This window comes from Hypomesus nipponensis, chromosome 19 (genome assembly GCF_054491055.1).
Source record: "Hypomesus nipponensis isolate SF chromosome 19, ASM5449105v1, whole genome shotgun sequence".
Lineage (NCBI taxonomy): Eukaryota > Metazoa > Chordata > Actinopteri > Osmeriformes > Osmeridae > Hypomesus > Hypomesus nipponensis.
This window is the reverse complement of record NC_140379.1, coordinates 19169733-19192326: the sequence shown is the minus strand read 5'-3', so window position 1 is coordinate 19192326 and position 22594 is coordinate 19169733. Positions and strand designations below refer to the sequence as shown.

General features: G+C 42.3%; 3 protein-coding genes and 1 pseudogene across 4 annotated transcripts in view; 2 read left to right on the top strand and 2 right to left on the bottom strand.

Moving 5' to 3' along the window:
• cngb1a (cyclic nucleotide gated channel subunit beta 1a) overlaps positions 1–5537 on the top strand; it is a 104940-nt gene extending 99403 nt beyond the window's left edge. The window contains exons 33-36 of the mRNA XM_084681975.1: positions 1489–1625; positions 1733–1879; positions 2513–2702; positions 2853–5537. Of these exons, the coding sequence (XP_084538101.1) occupies positions 1489–1625; positions 1733–1879; positions 2513–2702; positions 2853–3068 (690 nt within the window). The 3' untranslated portion in view covers positions 3069–5537. The remainder of the gene's footprint in view (positions 1–1488; positions 1626–1732; positions 1880–2512; positions 2703–2852) is intronic.
• A 3713-nt stretch (positions 5538–9250) lies between these two features.
• Positions 9251–10057, bottom strand: LOC146247355 (uncharacterized; annotated as a pseudogene).
• A 5280-nt stretch (positions 10058–15337) lies between these two features.
• Positions 15338–17742, bottom strand: LOC146247354 (uncharacterized). Of its 2 annotated transcripts, XM_084683055.1 has the most exons (9): positions 17005–17742; positions 16647–16717; positions 16383–16559; positions 16231–16292; positions 16062–16148; positions 15933–15974; positions 15691–15864; positions 15576–15611; positions 15338–15476 (listed from the first exon to the last, which is right to left on the bottom strand). In XM_084683055.1, the coding sequence occupies exons 1-8, from the start codon at positions 17160–17162 to the stop codon at positions 15576–15578; spliced, it is 807 nt and encodes a 268-aa protein (XP_084539181.1). In that variant the 5' UTR covers positions 17163–17742; the 3' UTR covers positions 15338–15476. The 2 variants fall into 2 exon arrangements, with proteins under 2 accessions (XP_084539181.1, XP_084539180.1); XM_084683054.1 differs by lacking the exons at positions 15338–15476; positions 15576–15611 and having other exon boundaries at positions 15637–15864.
• Positions 17743–22171: 4429 nt separating this feature from the next.
• Positions 22172–22594, top strand: part of kifc3 (kinesin family member C3) — a 92222-nt gene continuing 91799 nt past the window's right edge. Inside the window, exon 1 of the mRNA XM_084682900.1 lies at positions 22172–22583. The gene's annotated coding sequence lies outside the window, so the exon portion shown is untranslated. The remainder of the gene's footprint in view (positions 22584–22594) is intronic.

Here is a 22594-nt window from a genome sequence, read left to right as displayed (position 1 = left end):
TGTATGTATGTATGTATGTATGTATGTATGTATGTATGTATGTATGTATGTATGTATGTATGTATGTATGTATGTATGTATGTGAGTGTACTGTGCCAGCCCAGGAGAGTCAGAGATGAAACTGACAATAAAACAATTCAAAAGGAGGCATAAGTGCAGTACTCAAAATCAAAGTTATTTATTTGAAATGAACACCAAAACGTATTTTATAAACTCCTCAAAAAAAGTCGGAAACTTTATTTCGGTCGATTATTTCTCCCCTTCAATAATACTAATTGGTATTGTATTTTATATCGTTGGAAAGCCTGATTAGTCACCTGTACAACGAGGTACAAGTTGTAAGGATTGTGCATTCATGGAATGAGCAACACAGCTAACTGTGTGGGTAGCGGGCAATTTTTTTGTTGTTGCCAAAATCCCCTGCAATATTCTTCTGTTGGTATTTACTCTCATTGTGAGCTTGAAGTGGGATCAGCTTGGGTGTGCTGTACGTGCCAAAGTGACCAACACAAATGTGTTGGCTGACTTGCAACAAATCCTGGTTGAGGAATGGGATGCCATCCCACAGCAGTGCGTGACCAGGCTTGTGACCAGCATGAGGAGGAGGTGCCAAGCTGTTGTGGCTTCGTATGGATCTTCCACACGCTTTTACACTGACAGTGTAAAATGAATAAAGTGTAAAAATGGCCAATATGTGTTGGTTTTTCCTTATTACTGTGGGAGAGTGCAATCATCCAATCCACCAAGCAACTCAAAATGAGAGTGAATACCAACAGAAGAATATTGCAGGGGATTTTGGCCCCAAAAAAAGGGCCGCTACCCACACGGTTAGCTGTGTTGCTCATTCCACGAATGCACAATCCTTAAACGTTGTACCTTATTGTAAAGGTGACTAATCAGGCTTTCCAACGATGTAAAATACAATACAAATTGGTGTTATTGAAGGGGAGGAATAATCGACCAAAATAAAGTTTCCAAACTTTTTTTGAGCGTTTATATAAATACTCTTGCACAACTAAAGTCAATCCAGGCCCAATAAATCTCTGCAAAAGTGTTGACTTTTGAAGAAATGTGTAACGTATGAATGCCGCAAAGGTACTAGGACGTATAACAGGTAGGGTTTGTGTCTGAAGTACCCTCATACAGATTGTATTGTAGATTATCATGTTCTCTATAGTGTAATATTCTATCTGCATGAGGAAATGTAAACACTGTGGCTGTTTTGTGCATGTTGTTCGAAGTTGTAACAACAATTCTGGACTGCAGATTTTTTGCAGAATCGTTAAAGATTCAACAAAAAGTTAAAGAACAATGGTTTGCTTCCCAACTTGCTGAATAATAACAGCGGTGAATCACCAGCCCTAGGGTGCTGTCTCATCTTGAAACCTCCAGCCCTCTGGAGCTGCCATGGTTCTGCTCTTCCAGCTCCCTGCTAGCAATAGGGTTGCAACAGTAAACAGTGTGTGTGTGTGTGTGTTTAACTCTCAGCCCTGTCTTGGGTGTCAGGGGGAGATCGGCAGAGAGATGTACATAATCAAGCAAGGGGAGGTACAGGTGGTCGGAGGGCCTGATGGGACCACTGTGTTTGTGACGCTCAGGGCTGGCTCTGTGTTTGGAGAGATCAGGTGACGTCTTCATACACCAAATGTTTCTAAACCGATTTAATAAAAAATACAAAAAACTTGGTTTTTGCATTGCATGCTGTTGTAACATGTGTTCTTTCATTGGATAGCTTGCTGGCTGGGGGTGGAGGGAATAGACGTACAGCAAACGTGAAGGCTCATGGATTTGCAAATCTCTTCATTCTGGACAAGAAAGACTTGGCAGATATCCTTGTGCACTACCCAGAGTCCCAGAAAATCCTCCGCAAGAAGGCCAAGTGAGGGGGAGCCATCCTCCCTAACCCTGCCTTGCTGGGCTTGGCCAGTGGAGAGGGTTGGGGGTGGGTGGGAACCATGGCTGTGCTAGTGGGGCTGAGGGCTGGACATGGACACAGACATACACAATGAATACAAACTACATTCACAATACTGCCTCGATAGCGCTTTTTATCATAGGCCCAGATGTCTGGTCACCCACAAGATGTGGCAGGCCAGCAGCCTTGGGCAACTTTTTGTCTTACTGTGCACTGTATCTCCTCTCTCTTTTTATCTCTCTGTCCCCCTATAATTCTCTATTTTAGGAACCTGAAGCTTCCACTTGAGTTGAATTAGTCCTTGACTAAGATATGTGACAGGCAGATAGGAGTTAGAAGGGAATAAGGTCTGCTAACCAGAGTAACATGATCGTCCTGCCTTTTACTCGTGCCCTCAATTTAACTCATCAGCATGGATATGTTGCCAGAGCGTGTATGTGTCTGTGTGCTATTGCATGCAGGGACCTTCAGTCTCAAAAGTATTTGTTCCAGAATATACCTTTAGTTGTGGCAAGGGATGTGTTTACAACATGCATCATGTAGGACAGCTTTGTCTGAGTATTTGACAAAAACCTACCCCCTCACATTCTCTTATAGGAAAATGCTAACAAAGGATAAGAAGCCAGAGGTGAAAGAAGGAGAGAAGGAGTCTGCACAGGTTATCCCTATCAGACCAGAGACGCCCAAACTGTACAAGGCTGCCCTGGTGGTTACAGAAGTTGCAGGCATGAAGGGGGGGACCTTTGCCAAGCTAAAGGGCCAGAAAGGTTCTGACACAGCACGTGAGGTAAATCCCAACAGTACAGTAGACCCCTGATAGATTAGATTTCAAAAAATGTTTAATGGCTGTAGTATTGATGGTGCAGTGGCCACTGACTGACTAACTGGCTTCACTTTTTATTTCTTTTCATTTTCCATTCTTAAACTCTACCCTCAGGACCCTCAAATTCTTGAAGCCCCCTCTTCCCCCATTCCCCCTCCCTCTCCAAGGCACCGCCGCTCTCCCATCCCCCCTCTTTCCAGGATTGTGGACAACAACGACACAATTTCTGAGGTGACCGACAGCAGCATGATCATTCGAATGACTCCCCGTCATGATGGTGAGGAGATGCTGTCTGTAGAGCAGGGACAGGACGAAGAAAGCGGTGATTAGGAGAAAGATGAAGACAGTCACTGAAGGAGACTGAGAAAAGAGAGAAAATGATGACAGTGAGAACTGGATTACAATGACATATCTCAGCTCTACCTTTTATGTCCCTAACATGGAGTGATCCCAACGATTACTCAGCCCTCAGAGCCAAAGCAAAATAAAACAAAAAACAACCAATTGCCACACTAATAATATTAAAATGGGTGTGGGGTTACACAGGTGAATGGTCTTTTTTGGTCGTGAAGCAGTCTGTTTGATCAACCCCCTTACCCACATTACATCATTGTATTTCCCCTTAATGTTTTTCACAGCTCCCCTGACATTCTGCTCCAAGTTCTAGTGTAAGAGATTCTATGGCCTTAGCTATACCAGTATACTTTTCATGAGGATATTTCTGTAGTTGGTTCCTATAGTAAACACTGACAAGTATGTATAGCATTTAATCATTTACAAAACATGAGTGTTTTTGCATATCTAGACATTAACATTACTTTTATCTTTTTGTCTGAGGGAAATGGTAAACAACCTGTGACAAATCACTGTAGCTGCATTTGCTGATATAATGGATCATGAACATTGTCAAGTTATCAAGATAAAGATTGTAAACTTTTCTCTACTGAGTTTAGTTTGGTTTGTAGTCTGAACTGGTTTCTATTGTACTGTTCTGCATTAGGCTAGTTGATATTTGATTGAGGGTCAGTATGTCTGGCGCTACAGAAGGTGTTATATAATAGGTTTTAATAATTACTATTTGAGTTTTTAGGTCAACTCACTGTGTGAGTATATGCACTGCATGGTTGTGTGTGTGGTGTATGTGGGGAGTCAAAGGACATTTTCATTGTGTCCATTTTGGTTACAGACGAAAAGGTTAAAAAAAAAAGGCGAGAATTGCTTATTGTAACTGTGTAACGAGTTCTTATCTCTGACCTGTCTAGGAGCTAGCCATAGCAATATTTTAGGTGATGTGAGCAGTTGGCTTGTGGTGGATGAGTGGTTGTTATGGTGGCAGACATCCCAAGTCTCCCGGAAGTTCCAGGAGTCCCCCGCATTTCAATAGCGGCTCCCGGACACCCGCAAATGCTATACAATCTCCCGGAATTCACAGATTTAGTATTTAGTGCGAGCGTGAGACTGTGCAATGGCCATTTATGGTTGAAACAGGTGCATATCGTGCGTGCTGATTGCGTCCCGGGGGGAGCCACCTCCCGGAAATGAGTGTCTGCAGGTTGGGATGTCTGTGGTGGTATACAGATTACTATCTGTCTAGGACCTGAACCAGCCATTAAGGTGATCACTAGGTGTTCAAAGTTCACATCAAAGTTAACTATAATTTTCTTTGATTTCTTTATTCATAGGGACAACACACATTAATCAACATGAGCACAGCGTTCAACATCTAAATGTGCCAGATTTAGCCATACAGGCAAATTTTCATCTGCAGTTCCTAGCAGGTCGATGGCTCAAAACAATAGATAAATTACAACAATAACAAAAACATAAAACAAGAAACACAAAGGCATAGACAAGTAAAATGACGGCCCCTATTCTAGATCATGACAGCTGGGGCACGTTCTGGGTATGTCGTTAGCAGAGGTGACACAGGAAGTCTGTCACAGACATGTCTTGTCCGTTTCAAGCAAGCCCCTTGGCTTGAAGCAACCCCAGTGGATGTAGGTGGTATTGCATTTACGGTTAGGTTCCCGTGTCTTCCGGTCGTTTTTATTCTATTAGTCAACATTTACAAAACTATCTCCCCCAATAATTTTTGTTCAATTCTCAAACCTGGCTCATACTACTAGCTTTTTCATAGAATAATTTTTCCAGATTTATCCGAAGTTTTAAACCAATCCAAAATGGGTAAACTAGCACCCCATTTATTTGCTTACGTAAATAAAAGTTGCCTGCAAATGTGCTTGCGGATACTAACAGGGCACGAGCACAAAAGTTCACATTGGCCGATAGCCGATTTACATGGAGCTGAATGAACTATAGACTTATATTGAATGAGCACAGGGAGAAATGGCTTGAGTTGCCTGCCCAGTTGTAGCAAATTTAGCAAATGGTTGTCACACATACATGAAATGTTGTTAATATAGTTTATTCCTGTTATTTTAAAACAGATTTGATTTTTCGTAAAAACGTTGACATGATGGCAAATATATTATGTTCAGTGTGAGCATAGATTGTTGACGTCTATCTGGAGCAAAGACGAAAAATAATACTTTACACATTAGGAAATGATATATATTTCAATAATATTAGTCTTGCCTTCAGAAGCTTTTTTTAAACACACCCATTATTATTTTTTTGATTTCGTCATCAAGCCAGACTGCTTTGTAGGATAATGAAGGTCCTCAGTGACTATGTTTCACCCCCACTTATATCTGATGGAAACGTCTTGTAGCCTATATAGTTCTGTTTATATGCCCCCCTTTCACAGGCCAATCTTCAATAAAGTATATTTTAAACACAGATCTCAAGCTTTTATTTATTACATTATTACCAAGTCTTGTTAGATCACGTTATATCCATTTATAGGCGTTTGGTTTTGTAGGATGAACATATAAAACACAGGCCACATTTCTCCACTGATGTCAAATTGAAGGCAGTGGGAATTTCGTGGCATTTCGTTTGAATATAAAGTTGACAGTAAGCTATGGTAAGTCTGCATTATAGAAGATTTCTGTTACCAAAATGACTATTAAGCTTTATTTGCCTGGCGAGAACAAGGACGGAGCTGTTCATGTTAACAGTTTATTTAATCCGTAAAATGCGTTGGAAATCATCACGAAGATAAAAGCAACACGTGATGAGTTCCATTTAGAATAGCCCTATATTTAGCCCTTTAGCCTATTTCTAAAAACCAAGTGAAAGGAATACTATAAAGTGACAGCATGCAATTCCGTAAAGTTTGCATCATATCTCTAATGCTTAATATCGGACTTGTACCCGATTCTGCTACTGCAATGCCTTGGCTCACACGCTGGTGACCATATAAGTCTATGCTCGCGACTGGTTGTCGCAAAGTATGACGTGTACAGCTAGTTGCAAGCGTGCACGAGTAGGAAAAAAGCAAGCCACTTGGTACGTTGGACATGGACTGACTTCATGCAGCCGGCTGCAGGTGGCTGACTTGAAACAGTGAATTCTGGTTAGACTATTTGTCCGACTTGAGACGGCGCTGAAGCAAGGTCACTGTGACGTAGCCATCAAAGTACCGTGAGATCGATTCAAGAACTGCCTGCTGTGTAGCCAAGCGCAGTTTCTCAAGAGCAACTGCACAGGTTCTAATGATGACACAGCTATTTTATGATTGGCCAGACTCACACACGACAACTTTGTGTTTTGAAATTACGCTTAAATCCGCACCAAACAGTTTATTTGGATTAAAAATGTGTTGAAAAAGTTTAGTCCACCTCTTCACTAACCGAAAGACTAAGATGAATTATACATGAAGTAAAGTAAGCAAACAGCGCTTGATCGGCCATGACTGACGTCAACGCAGCAAACCAAGAGAAGCTGGAATATCCGACTTCACAGAGCCGTTTTCAACTCCTCCCCGACTGCAAGCGGCTACTCTCGTCGGTCGTTTCATTTTTAACGCTGTTTAACGCTAAACCGGAAGAGTCGGAAGTGGAAAGATGGCGCAGTCTACACTAACTGTAGCAGAGGTGGCGCAGTCTACACTAACTGTAGCCAAGGTGAGGCTGTGCTTTAAAAAGCTGAATTCCTTCTATGCTCGCTTTGAGAGGGACAATGACCCCCCTGCAGTGGAGCTACCTGAAGGCCAAGCCAGTGGTGTGCCTACACTAACTGTAGCCGAGGTGAGGCTGTGCTTTAAGAAGATCAACCCTCGCAAGGCACCTGGCCCAGACGGCATTTCAGGTAGGGCCCTCAGGGGCTGCTCAACCCGGAAACACATTTTTCCATAGCATGTGGAAATTCTCCAGGCTTTATGGACATGTATAGCTGAGTATCATCTGCATAACAGTGAAAATTTACCCCAGAGCTTCTAATTATGTTTTCTAAAGGCAACATATAGAGTGAAAATAACAGAGGGCCTAGAACTGAACCCTGTGGTACTCCGTATTTTACAGTAGTGCTCCTGGATGAGCAACCATCATAGTGGACATATTGTGATCTATCAGATAGATACGATCTAAACCACTGAAGTGAAGTACCAGAGATCCCAAAATAGTTCTCCATATGCTCCAGGAGAATCTCATGATCCACAGTGTCAAATGCTGCACTAAGGTCTAGAAGAACCAGAACAGAGATAGAGCCCGCGTCAGAGGCTAATAATAGATCATTGACTACCTAAGCTAATGCAGTTTCAGTGCTTTGGTGAAGACGAAATCCAGACTGGAGAGGTTCATAAAGCTGATTTGAGGAGAGGTGCTCAGTGAGCTGTTGTGCCACAGCTTTTTCTAAAATTTTGGAGAGAAATGGCAAATTTGAAATTGGCCTATAGTTGCTAAGACAACCTGGATCCAGGTTTGTTTTTTTTAAGAAGGGGCTTAATAATAGCTTGTTTGAAATTGTCAGGGACTTGTCCAGTTACAATAGATTAATTAATAATACTAAGCATGGGAGGTCCAATAATAGGGAGAAGTTCCCTACAAAGTTTGGTAGGGAGGGGATCAAGAAGGCAGCTGATGGGTTTCGAGGAATCTACCAGATGAACGCTTCCATAGAAATAGGGTTAAAGTGAGTAAGAGCCTCAACATGCAGCATGCTGGGTATAGAGTCAAATTCAGTGTTGACGGCCACTCCTCCAGGACTAGTCTGTAGTTTGTCCCTTATTGCATAGATTTTTTGGTCAAAGAAATCTAAGAAATAATTGGGAGAGAGATCTGAACTAACACAGAGTGTACTTTTCTAAGTGAGTTTTGCAACAGTATCAAATAGGAACTTTGTGTTGTGTTTGTTCTTACTAATCAATTTAGAGAAATATTCTGATCTGGACCTGATGAGGACTTGCTTGTACTCCATTTGGCTGTCCTTCCATGCCAGGCGGAAAACCTCCAATTTAGTGGTACGCCACTTATGCTCTAATTTTCGAGTGGACCTCTTGAGAGTGCGGCTTTCCTCTGAATACCATGGAGCCATTTTCTTGTCTTTTCTTTTCCTTGGTTTGAGTGGGGCAACAGAATCTAGGGATAACTGAAGAACCAAATTCAGATCCCTTGTTTTAGCATTTAATTATTTATTTGGGACGTCCAGTGCTTCTAGTGCAGCAGGTAGAATATTAGCCAGTTCCATAGCTGTGTTTGGGGTTATGCAGCGGCTAGTAGAAATATTCTGGGTGCCTCCAAGGCTCTGGCAGAGATCCATTTTAAAGGTAACCAGGCAGTGGTCTGATAATATAGGATTGTGGGGGTGGACAATGATGTCACTAATCTTGATTCCCCGTGTGAGAACTAAATCCAATGTATGCGAGTGAAGATGGGTAAGTTTAAAAACCACCTGAGTGAGACCTGTGGAATCCAATAGAGCAGTAAAGGCCTTAGTTAGAGGATCTTTTGGGTCATCCACATGGATGTTAAAATCACCCATAATTAAGACATTATCAGTATATGTCACAAGATCAGCACTAAAATCTGCAAATTCCTCTAGGAAGAGGGAATACAGGCCGGGGGGCCGGTATAGAGTAACTAAACTAGATGAGGGAGGGGGGGCAATAGTAGAAGAATTAGTCCTTTTTAGAGTAGTTGGTGGTTTCATGCAAATTATCTCAAATTATTTAAAGGTATTTACAGATTTTAGGCTAAGGTTGAAGCTAGCTTTATATATCATAGCAACACCGCCACCTTTCTTTGAGACACGAGGGATGTGTGAGTACGCAAAATCCGGAGGCGATGCTTCATTCAGGGAGGAATATTCTTCAGGTTTTAACCAGGTTTCGGTGAGTCCAATCAGGTCCAGGTTGCATTCAGACATCAGATCATTAATCAAAACGGCCTTTGGGGATAGAGATCTGATGTTTAGGAGCCCAACATTCCAGTATGGGTTTTTGGCAGCTTTAGATGTAGGTAATCCTTCTGAAAAGGTGGCACTGCTATCACAAAACTTAGTAGGAAGAGCAACGGGGGAGCAAGGCTGAATACATATCAAATTGGTTTAATTCCTAATAATTGAGGGCCGGAATTTGGCAAAATGGCATACCATCTCAATGGGAAAAACAACATCAGCATCCACGCTGGCTACACTACAAGCTGAGCTATCGGGCCCCCAACAGCTCACAACATGCCTATCAACATATCTATCAGACTCTCTAAGAGACTGTGGCCCGGCTTGTTGTAGTGAGTGTCAGGCCTGCTGTAAAATAGCTTCAATATTCCTAGACAAAAGAAAAGCACCTCTTCAGCTAGGATGGAGCCCGTCACTTTTCAACAAACCAGGTTTGGCCCAGCAACGAGACCAATTATCTACAAATCCTAAACCCTGTTCTGAGCAAAAGCGAGCCAACCAGCGGTTGAGAGAGACAAGCCTGCTGTAGATCTCGTCAGTCCCCCTAACAGGTAGTGGGCCAGAGACTATTACTCGATGCCGACTCATCTTTTGAGCAAGGTCACATGCCCGAGCTATATTAACCTTCGTGACCTCTGACTGCCTCAGCCTTACATCATTGGTGCCGACATGAATGACAATATTCTCATACCTATCATCAGTGCATGCGCAATGTGCCTTAGCTTGGGCATTTGCCTTAGCCCTAGTGCTAGCCAGCACCCTAAGATTAGCTTCTATGTCGGTAGCTCTGGCCCCTGGTACACAGTAAACTGTCGCTGGTTGCTCTAATCTAATGTTACGAGTGATGGAGTCACCGATCACTAACGTCTGAGGAGTCCCACTCCCACCATGCTGCAAAGGTGAAACCGGTGGGGCTAAACTTGAGTTCTCCCTCACGCTAGGACTCCCTGTCTGTGATGTTGCGCCAGTCGCACCTAAAGTTACTAGCATACGTTCTTCCTCAAGCGACTGAACGCGACTCTCTAACAGAGCCAATTTATCGAACAAAATGGCACATGTAGGACAAAGTGAGTGGTCGTGAGACATTATAGTTAACTTACGTGAATAATTTATGCCAACCAAGATAATCCGTCAAGAGCGTTGAGTTGGTTAGTTCAACAGGAACAGTAGCGTCGAGCTCCAAGGAAGAAAGCCGCGCCGAGTAAACCTATAACTAGACAGTAGATGTATGGATTAAATCGGTAAAGACAAAATAAATGAATAAACGAATTAATATATAATATATAGCGGTTAACAAGAAAAAGTTTGGGAAAAGTTTGGAGCAGCTCAGGTGCAGCGCGGTATGTCGTCAGCTGAGTTCTGCTGAGTTCATCATCGGCAGGAAGCTCCCAGCCCTACAGGACACCTACCACACACGTTGCCTAAGGAAAGCCGGCAGGATTCTAAGAGACTATTCCCACCCATCCTTCAGTCTCTTTATTCCGTTGCCTTCTGGCAGGCGTTACCGCAGCATCCGGACACGCACACGCAGACTGGACAACAGTTTCTACCCAAGGGCCATCAGGCTTCTGAACGGACACTGATATGGACATAGATTTACTGAACACTAGTCACTTATACACTGTCACTTTCAGCTACTGGTTGCACTATCAGTAACATTGCACTACTGTACCTCACTGTACCTCGCCACCAGGCTCCTGTATGATCATTGACATAGTCACTGATCTGCAATTTTGCACTATTGTACTGTACTCCACTTAGGTTAGAATAGGTTATAGGGTTGAAATAGGTTCTATGTGCATTTAGGGTTAGTATAGTGTATTATTTATTGTTATCTGTATATTTAGGAAGTTTCACTTATTTAAGCTCAGCATAGATGTAAATTATGTTCTTTGTACTTATATTTTATGTTATGCCAGGTGCTTGCGTTGTCTTGTCTTAAGAATTTCAGTGCCAAGTCTGACCTTCCGTAAGTGAAGAGGCGGAGTAAAACCCTTTCTTCCATAAATGTTTTATTCAATTCAACTATTTGGTCCTGATTTGAGCATTGGCAAAACTGAAGGTGTCCGAATATTACAAAACACGCGTCAAAGTTGTCGTGTGTGAGTCTGGCCAATCATGAAATAGCTGTGTCGTCACTTGAACCCGTGCAGTTGCTCTTGAGAAAATGCGCTCGGCTACACAGCCGGTAGTTCTCGAATCGATCTCACGATACGTTGATGGCGACGTCACAATGACGTATCCTCTGCGCCGTCGGACAAAAAGTCTAACCAGAATTCACTGTTTCAAGTCAGCCGCCTGCAGCCGGCTGCAGCGCCGCATGAAGTCGGGTCATGTACGAACGCACCTAATATATAAGCCTTTGGTTTAACGCTAAACCGGAAGAATTGGAAGTGGAAAGATGGCGCAGTCCAGTTTCGTGCCCCCCCTTCCTCACTGCGCCACTGAGCATTCATTTTCATAGAAATGAATGGGGACTCCATCTTGGAAGACAGAAGTAGCTGTGTCTATTAATATATAAGTCTATGGTCTAAGTCAACCCTGTTGTGGAAGGTGCAAGAATAATTAGCAGAATTTAACATGAAACCAAATGAATTGCTCATTGCGAGATAGATAGATCATTAAGCACAGCGCGATATGCTACAGAAGTGTCTATACTTTTTGAGAGATAGCCTAGCCTATCGTTTTTTTGGTGAGGGTGTCATTTATATCATAAATTTGTTGAAACCACATTATATGACATTCAAGATGATAAACAAAGTAGTATTAAAATACAAAAATATAAGCATCGCTTACTGTAATAAGCGATAAAACATCTAACATAGTCACTAGCCTACTATACATTTAATTTTGTCTGCTACTTTTTGCCAGCCCTCTTTCTTGGATTTTGCAGACTTTGAGGTGTTCCCTAGCCTGGCTCTGCCCTCCTACGTACTTCCGCTCAATTTGGATTTTGCTTCTGTACTAGGTCTGGGAGCTCGGCTCTGAAGTCAGATAAGAGTCAGATGGCTTCACCCTACTTGCCTCGGGGGGAATGTCCCTGTACTTACTGTAAGTCGCTCTGGATAAGAGCGTCTGCTAAATGACTAAATGTAAGTCGGATTTCAGAAACATATTTTTTGTAGGTCCAATCAGCGAACAGAGGGAGTGGCTGAGAACAATGACGTTAATGTTGTGCACTTGTTTGAGTAGTTCAGTAATGGGGGCGGAGAAAGATGCGAGCGAAACTATTCTGCGGTTGTGGCAACGCTGCCGAATATAGGTTAAAGCCGGAGCAAGAACATTCCTTTCTGAGTTTTGTTGGTGGCAAATGATGTTGTGGCCCTCCTCCCCATGGGTTTTGGGAAAAGTTTGATTTTCCAGCTACGGCAGCTAGCTCCGTTACAGTAGTGGTGAAGGAGTTAGCTAAGGCGAACGCTTGTGATTGGTTATGGCAAATCAGAGTGGCTCTGGGCGGATCCAATAGTTTTAAACTTCAACAGAGGACCCGCCTTCAAGGAAGTTAACGTTTGTCAATCGAGAGATCCCAGACCCTCTGTACAAATGAAATGTACGAGGGTATGGTTAAGACCAGGCTAGTCCCTGGCGTTCTGATTAAATCTTCAAAGCAAGCTGTTGCTCTGTTGGCTCTGATGCGGAAAAAACGCGCTCTTTTTGGCCATGATGAGCAGCCATAGACTAATGTGAGCAGCCAATAGCAGCGTTGCTGATCAAGTTTTCTACTATCGGTACATACTCCCTTTTAGACCAACGCATAACTCAATCCAGCTTTACTAAATATAAACAACATGGGTGTTCGAAGAAACAAATTAGCCAGATCATGATTAGCAAGATGATGTAATCTTGGATGTGTCATTTTATCTCGGATGTAATAAGCGACGTACGGAGAACGGGCCCCTGGGGCCTGTTGCACAAAACTAGGATAAGGGATTAAGCCAGGATATCTTGGTGATCCTGGCTCAATTGATCCGTAATCCGGTTGCACTAAAGATGGATAGGGGGCAGGAGGATATGTTATGGTATAAATTACCATGGAGATTTATTCTGTGGAGCTAGCCTGCTCCAGACCAGGCTAAATTCCAGGATCTATTTAATCTCATCCCTAATGTCAGTCAGCAGTCACCACAAATGGAAACCAATAGTTATTTCACTGCTCACTATACATTGTTATCACATATAACTAGACCCACTGTCATTATTTAAACGTTTGTGATCATTAATTTCAATGATTTTGGATAAAAAATGATTTTTAGATGATGTTGCTATCATTAGATAATTTACAGTTTCCCATAGACTATAAAGCTATATATAAAATGATAGAATATTAGGGCCACAGAGGGGAAAAAAACACAAGTCATAATATTGTAACCAGTTGTTTTAAAGGAGGACAGTTGTTAAAATGACAGATGTGGGGCATTTCGTGAAATTGTACTTCAGTATGGTTTCATAAACAAAGACATGCTGATGTGCCAGAATATTAAGTATCACATTGTCATAAGTATCAAAACTGTAAAAACAATATGTAGCTTTTCTGCAGAAAGAACCAGCCTCATAAATTTATGACTTTATCCTTTTTCTTCAGTGTGGCCCTAGTACTCTGTCATATAAACAAATACACATTCCATATGAATATAAAAACACAATGTGTAACATTATGTTCCTGTATTGAATAAGGACAAAACAAAGCAGGTAAACCATCAGCTCCTTTCGAAACTGAAGTCACAGTGACTCTACAAGATGGAAAGCACAGAATCCAAGCATATTATACAAAATGATACATACACATTCAAAGGTCTGTATATAACACACCCTGCATGTCTGCACACTAAAATAAATGCAGGACAAATCCATACACATCAACTGAACAGACAAATGAATGGATGCAGTAGCCTCCCTGCAGCCTTGTATTACACACAGTATACCGCACAAACATCATAAGAGGCCAAATTCGTAAAAAAACGAACCCAAAAAAACCCAAATTCCTCTGCCACCGCAGGACATATTTAACCAAAATTGAAAGCACACATACTAACAAAAATAATTCAACACATATTGGTCCCTCAGTAGCCGACCACTGTCGTCATCAGGGAAGATTGCCGGATTGTCCCAGTCCATGGCTGGTGGCACTCTGGGGGCCCTCTCCTTCCTCAGGCAGGCCACATTGTGGAGGACAGCACAAGCCACAGTAATATCACATGCCCTAACAGGGCTGACCCTTAATTTGTGAAGGCAGTGAAAGCGTGCCTTCAGGAGGCCAAAGGTCATTTCAACTCTGGCCCTGGTCCTGGCATGGGCATGGTTGTAGGCCTGCTGTGCTTCCTGGGGGTCTGTGAAAGGTGTCAGGAGAAAAGGCTGGCAGCCATACCCCCTGTCTCCCAGCAACACACCAGAGAATTCACCTGTCAACACAAAATCTCATCATTACTACCTCATAAACACAGTGATATTCTTGACACAGCCATGATGGTTATAAATAGGGGTTGTGTGGCTTACCTTGTGATAGGCACTGATAGATTTCAGAGGCCCGAAAGATTCTGGAGTCATGGACTGAGCCAGGCCATTTTGCCACAACATTGCTGATCACACAGTCAGCATTGCAGACCATCTGAAATCATAAGATGAGGAATATTACACCAATCAATGCACATCACTGGCAATGCAGCGTGTTCGTCAATGGACAATATCAAAAAGTTATGTTCACCTGAACATTAATGCTGTGAAAGGATTTCCTATTCACAAAATCGGCCTCATGGGCACCTGAGGGGGCTTTTATCCTTATGTGTGTGCAGTCCACTGCACCAATGACATTGGGGAAACCTGTCACACAAAGTAATGAGTATCCTACTATGTGTTAACAGTTGTCCTGTAATTTGTAGATCCTCTTACCTGCAATCCTATAGAACTCCTCTTTGATGTCACAGAGTCTTCTGTGGCCAGGGAAGGAGATGAAGACATCTGCTAATGCTTTGATAGCCAGACACACACTCCTTATTGTGCGGCAAATTGTGGCCTTGTTCAGCTGTTCTGCATCCCCCACTGAGTACAGGAAGGCTACACTAGCAAAAAAGCGCAAGGCCACACAAACCATTTGCTCCACACTCAGTGCATGGCTCCGTGCAGTGCGGTGCTTAATCCTGGGACCCAGTAGTCTGCATAGATACCTGATGCCATCTGCAGAAAACCTGTATCTTTCATATAGATGGTCATCAGGGAAGGCCAGTGGGTCCAACCGGTCCCTGAAGACCCTTTCTCGCCTGAAGGCTCTCCTCAGCACAAGTGCTTCTTCATCCACCACATCTCGCACGAATGGGCATGCCATTGTCAGAGCAGAAAGGAACACACAATTTTGGGCCTTCATATAGGCTAGTGGCCACACCTGGTGCTGGGGGGGTGGGCAAAAGAGGGCGATGCCTTATAACGATGACTTGGTTGTACTGATTGCTGGGAAAAAGAAAAAAAAACTTAGAAAGATGCCACCGTCCTGTGTGCTCACAAAAAGAGCTCATATGTCATGGCTCACTTGACTTTACGAGAATATACCTAATTTTTATTTTCAGCTGTGTCATCTTCTTGGAGCTGGGGGAGGAAAGAAAAATAATGATTAATACATTTGTGTTACAGTTAGCATACAGTGTACATTGAAGGCATATCTCACCTCCCTCTCAAGTTTTTTTATTTCAAGGTCCAGTTTCCTAATTGTCCTCTTTTTTATTTCGGACTCCAGTGCAAGATTTTCCATCTTTTTCTTCTTGTACTGAATGTCTATGTCTGCCAGTTCTATTTGGCGCCGGAGGTGGTTGCCATACAACTTTCTGATAGCTTGTGAGCTCTGTGAACACAATACAATTAGCGCAGCTGGAATTTGGCAGGATGTGGTGTCCTTTTATTAATACGCACTATGTTGCCAGGCTGGTTTTCCCACTGTATAGCATCTGGGTCCTGTAAAAGAAATTAGATTTTTTGATTTTGATGAGGACTCCTCACCATTGTAGAGTAAATAGTACTTTCACAGTCTTAACATGATACCTCATGCCTTCTGGAATCCAGAGAGATGGTCTCCTCCTCATCATCGTCTCCATCATGTGCTGTTGCTGCTGCACTGGGGCCTTCACCCTATCACATTTAATCGGATTCATATTGAAGCTAGTAGACAAGACATGCCAGGCCTACAGTATGCCTTTGATGGAGTACTCACTGGATCAGCATCGTCTGGTGCTTGTGCTGGTGGCTCTAACAGGAACACAGTGCTGCCAGACACTGCAAGGCAATAGGTAAACCAAAGTCAGACAGTCCAAATTGATTCAATATGAATGTGGTTGTATCCCATGTAGAGATGGAAGGACATACCTTGAATGAAGCGGGTGGCATCTTGGGAGGAACCTATGCTTGTCTCTTTCCCCCCAGGGATCCCCTCTAAGACGGGCCTGCCTTTATTTAGCTCCAAGGCCATGTCCTCTGCTGGGGTAAGGTCAGCCTTTGGTGACCCACCACCCGTGCCTTGTCTGTGGGTATTCTTTTTCACTGCTAAAACAGTACAGACAAAGTGTGAGCAGGCACCTTCTGGGTACAATATATGCTTGTGCTTTGTTAAATATTAGTCAGGGACCATACCATTCTGCAGAATGTTCTTGTATTTGATTTTGACCTGCTGCCATGTCCGTTTTGGCCCGTTCATGTTTAATCTACACACACACACACACACACATATTTAATGGAGTCACACTGCAAAAAAATACTTGGTATTTTTGTCTTGTTTTCAGTAAAAATATCAAAAAATGTATCATAGCTTTATACAGTGTGATGGAGTTACTTTACACAATTTCACTCATATCTGCAGTGCATTTCAATTAAAAATTTAACCGTTTCATAATTACAGTACAACTGCATTTTTGGAGATGTGAATTAAATATTTGAATTGTAATTGTGATGTTTCAGCGGAGCGGTGAGTGTGTAATTGTGCACTACTTACGCATTCAGGCGGTCTGCAATACTTTGCCACGCTTTTTCTCTTTGCTTTATCACTGTGGCGGTGTTGCCTTTCTTCTTAATTATATCTTTTACCTCCTCGTATGCCTCCATGAGGATTTGTGCTTCCGACGGGGAAAAGTACGCGGCTCTAGTTGCCATGGTAAATCAGTTAATCTGTGATCTGTGGCGGGGTCTATTTGAGTGAGCCGTGAGCGCGCACCTATCCAGGATTGGTTTCACCTGGCTTAATGAATCCGCGTCTGCTCATCCTGGCTTGGTCTTTGTGCAACCAATTAAGCCTGGACGCACATGTTTTGGCTTCATTGAGCTCAGCTGAGTCATTTATCCCGGATGTCTTAATTCTACTTTTGTGCAACAGGCCCCAGGTCGGTTAATGGCAATAAGAAAAACACAAATAGCATATACAGTAGACACGGGTAAAAGTGGATAGACACACATTAGAACACAACAACGACACACAAGCACACACAGAGACAATACTATAACGACAAAGATAAACACATTATTCAATATAGGCCTAATGGTCAATAACTCTGCATATATGCTGTTTGTTTTTGGGAGACTTCTGTTGTGGATGTGCCAGTCCAAATATTTTTTATAATAAACTACTTACTAACCTCGACCGTTTGGTCATGCCGGGAAATATCAAACCTCGGCTTTGCCTCGGCTTTGCCGTATCGACCGAGCGATAGCGAGGCAAGGCAAAGCCGAGGCAAAGCCGAGGTTTGATATTTCCCGATATTAACAGGTGTTGTATCACCCGATGCAGCGCGCGCCATTCAAAGAGTGAAGGACTTCGTCTTGATATTGCATCCAAAAGAAGGGGAGACAGAAGTCTCACATTATACTGTCTTTGTTGTTGAATTCAAGAAAAGGATGTCTGTTATAGATGCTATTTTCAACACAAAATCCTTAAAATTCGTCATTCAAACGGTATAGTAAAGAATGCGAAACAACATTCTTGCACGACATCGCATTCTGAGGAAATATAGCCCCCCCCCCTCCAGTATGATCATGATTATTGCTACACAAAATGTATTTTGTGTAGCAGGTTGAAAGTATTTGGCATGGCTCTTCATACTAACGTATAGGTTCAAAGGCATGCGATTTTAATGCAGTTCGCCTGTGCGTAGGGTGGGTTACTCAGACAGGTCGAAAACAACAGCCTTCTGATCCAGAATCAGCTGTCCTGAAAAGGGACCAAAGGTTCACATGCCTAGCCTACAAAAGACAAGTACTAAAAACAATGTATCAACGATGTATTAATATCAAAAGAACCATCAAATCCCTTTTTAAGATAGGAAATATTATTCTTATTGTTTAAATCAATGAAATAAATGAAAAAATAAAACATAATAATCCCTCACCTACCATGGACTGTTGTGTTTTCAGACCTGTCCACCCTATACATACACATGTATTGGTATTCTGTTAACCCTGACTAGGACAGTGTGACATGCCTGAAACTTACTGTGGTTACTCATACTAGTGGCCTCAGTGTACAGTAAGAATCATTTGATGCTGGGATATACAGAACAGACAATAGAGGGGGGGTGCATCTCACGACAGGCTTGTTGTATTCCTTCTTGTCACGAAATGCACCCCCCGCTAACCCTGACTAGGAAAGTGTCACGTGCCTGAAACTTACTGTGCTTACTCATACTAGTGCCCTCTGTGTACAGTAAGAATCATTTGATGCTGGGATATACAGAACAGACAATAGAGGGGGGGTGCATCTCACGACAGGCTTAATGCACCCCCTGCTAACCCTGACTAGGAAAGTGTCACATGCCTGAAACTTACTGTGGTTACTCATACTAGCCCCATATTGTGCAATGCACACACTCTGTGAATAACAGACAATATAAAATTAAAGATATTGAATAAAATTTAACCTTTTATTATTTGCAATGCAGTTGCAGTCCCATATTACCTGCTGGTAGGTATTTTGGTTTTGGGAAACAGTACAAATGAGCTGACAGGACAACCACTGTCCTGTTGTAGTTATATGCATAACTAATACAATCTAGTGTATGATAAATACGTGACTCCTTTTTCGTGTTATTTTCTTTGTTACTAATGTTTATTGAGGTACATCTTCACAAAGTATCTCTTTACGTCAAGGCAGTTCTGTATATCCCAGCATCAAATGATTCTTACTGTACACTGAGGGCACTAGTATGAGTTAGCTTCAGGCATGTGACACTTTCCTAGTCAGGGTTAGCAGAGGGTGCATTAAGCCTGTTGTGAGATGCACCCCCCCTCTATTGTCTATTCTGTATATCCCAGCATCAAATTATTCTTACTGTACACTGAGGGCACTAATATGAGTAAGCACAGTAAGTTTCAGGCATGTCACACTGTCCTAGTCAGGGTTAACAGGGGGTGCATTGCACTTACATCCCATGGAAAACCTGCAATTAAATGCTCTCCCCCCGCATACGTTTCTATCCTTCTACGCCAGCATTATGTACATTTAATAGCATAAATTGAATACCAATACATGTGTATGTATAAGGTGGACGGGTCTGAAAACTGAATAGTCCATGGTAGGTGAGGGATTATTATGTTTTATTTTTTCATTTATTTCATTGACTTAAACAATAAGAATAATATTTCCTATTTAAAAAAAGGATTTGATGGTTCTTTTGATGTTGATATATGGTTGATAAATTGTTTTTAGTACTTGTCTTTTGTAGGCTAGGCATGTGAACCTTTGGTCCCTTTTCAGGACAGCTGATTCTGGATCAAGGCTGTTGTTTTCGACCTGTCTGAGTAACCCACCCTACGCACAGGCGAACTGCATTAAAATCGCATGCCTTTGAACCTATACATTAGTATGAATAGCCATGCCATGTGAAATACTTTCAACCTGATACACAAAATACATTTTGTGTAGCAATAATCATGATCATACTGGGGATCATACTGGGGGATCATACTGGGGTATTTCCTCAGAATGCGATGTCGTGGAGCAAGAATGTTGGTTCGCGTATACCGTTTGAATGACGAATTTTAAGGATTTTGTGTTAAAATAGCATCTGATATTTACACAGATAACAGACATCCTTCTCTTGAATTCAACAACAAAGACGGTATAATGTGAGACTTCTGTCTCCCCTTCTTTTGGATGCGATATCAAGACGAAATCCTTCACTCTTTGAAACGCGCGCGCTCCCGCGAAGGGGTGCCAATCCAGAGTCATGCATCGGGTGATACAACACCTGTTTGACCTCACTCTCGGTTAGTAAGTAGCCTAGTTAATATTATGCACAGGGCTGCCAACTTTTTCAAAAACCTTGGCGTGAGATTTGGTGCGAGGGGCGAGCTTTCGCGAGCTACACCACCGTCCCCCTCGATGTAACTCTCGCCATGGAGTGGAGGGAGAGACAAGGCGTGTGTACACGACTGTGTGCGCGTCATTGTTGCTTTACTCCGTTAAAGGGGCAATTGACTGCGAAAACCGATTTTACCTTGTCATAGTTGAATAACGACAGTTCGGTGGGTAATATGAACATACCGTGAATATCAAAGTCCATTGACACTTCTTTCCTATTCAAATCTCAAAAAGAAAAAATGTGTCTGTAAAAGCTAGCTTTTCAACAAAGCTACCGGTGTGACATATGACCGGTGATCGCCCTCTTATTGGCTCTGGTCTGTATCTTTGTCACGCCCCCGAATTTACATCCAGACCAGCCCGAGGTAGCGTCTATCTGCGATAGTTAGCTGCGCGCTGCTCTGTGTATGCTACTTATAAGGAATTACAAAGAAGAACATTTTGAATTATAACAAGGATATTGAAAATGGACCACGGTCGTAAATGCTGTGTTCCAGGCTGTACAGGGAAGGCTTACACTCACAGTCTTCCCAAGGAGCCAAACATTCAACAGGCATGGCTGCTGCTGTCTTATGAGAAGATCCCGGCGAAGTTCGACACTCAATCATTCATTTGCTCTGAACATTTCACCCAAGAATGTTTTGACAACCTTGGACAATTGCAAGCAGGATTTGCTAGGAAGCTGAACCTGGAAAGAGGTGCTGTTCCGACCGTATGCTCATTGCAACCGCCTATAAGGACAGTATGATGTTGTGCTAACAGTTATTAGCAATGCTAACGTTTCCTGTATTATATAGCATACCAGGTAGAATGCTAAATAAGTTTCTAAACACATCAAATGACTCTAGCTAGACAAGCTGTAGTCGGCATTAGAAGGGAAGCTTCCGAAAAATAGCCAGAAAACGAACAGCAGTCTGGCTTATTGTTAACGCCTGTCTAGATAATCTATTTGAAAGAACTGGAGAAGGCAGGTGCTTGATACAGGATACGGTAGCATTGCTAGTAACTGTTACTAATAGTAACACCTAGACTGTAGGCATGTAAACAAGTTTAGCTTGCTAACGCAAGAGCATAGAATGTGTGATAATTTAGCCTAGTTTATTGGCAATGGGGCTAACGTTGATTCATGTTCCTGACTGTGTTTCATTCAAATAAATAACCTGTGTAATGTAAATCTACAATTCACGATGCATGTTTGTCCAGATCTTGGTCATGTTATTTTTCAGCAGGTAATTTAGAGCTAGCTAGCTAACTCAAGCCGAGTAGAATCAGGATATGGTTTGGTTGCTAAGCTGTAGCCTAACGTTCTACCCACCCAAGTCAATCCAGTTTGCTTCAACAACAGAAGTAGAAACAAGTAATGTTATAATTTCAAATGATATATACTCAATCTGTTGAAAACAGTGTTGTGTAGACATAATAGATTTATTTGCGCGTTTTTATTTCAAGTCTCCAACTTCGGTGTTTCAGCGAGTGCTGCTGTTGGCCGTGTTGCGTTTTTGCTCCCCAGCTTCATTCGTTGAAAACCAACCAATCAGCGCGCAGCTCATCTAAATATTAATGAGCATACCATAAAAGGAGTGTGAAATACCCCAAAAAACAGTCAATTGCCCCTTTAACCTGCGCGTCTTCTGTTATTGTTTACAACGTTAGATGCCTTTGCAGCGTGAGATATACAAGATACGTGAGAAATGGTTGAAATGCGTGTGTCACACGGCGAAACCGTGAGAGTTGGCAGCTCTGTTATGCAATGCTGACAAGACCCGCTCTCACACACAGCAACCAACTAAATGGAGATTACGAAAGTGAATTTGATAGCGTACCGTCGGGAAAAACGGGAGGAACAACTTATATTTCTGTCCCGACTGCTTTTTCATATTTTGTTACATGCTAAACGTACAGTATGTTAAACTAATTTGGCCATCCCCAAGTAGTGATTATACATTTTAATAATGGCATTGTGTCTTTTGGAAACCCTTACGTCACGGTCTCCCAAAGTGCAGTCAGCTGGTGAAGCCTTGAGTCACTGTCTAAACGGAGACTTGACCCTTCTTCGGTGAAAATATCTCAACGCAGCTTTTCATTATTTTCAAACCTGGACAGTTTAATTTTGAAGTCTACTAAGCAACCAATTTTATTCATTTTTATTTCAAGTAAATATCATATTTCCTAGTATTAAACTTTTAAACAAGTGTTATCCGGTGGTCGCGTGAAACCTAGCGGTAAGTGCATT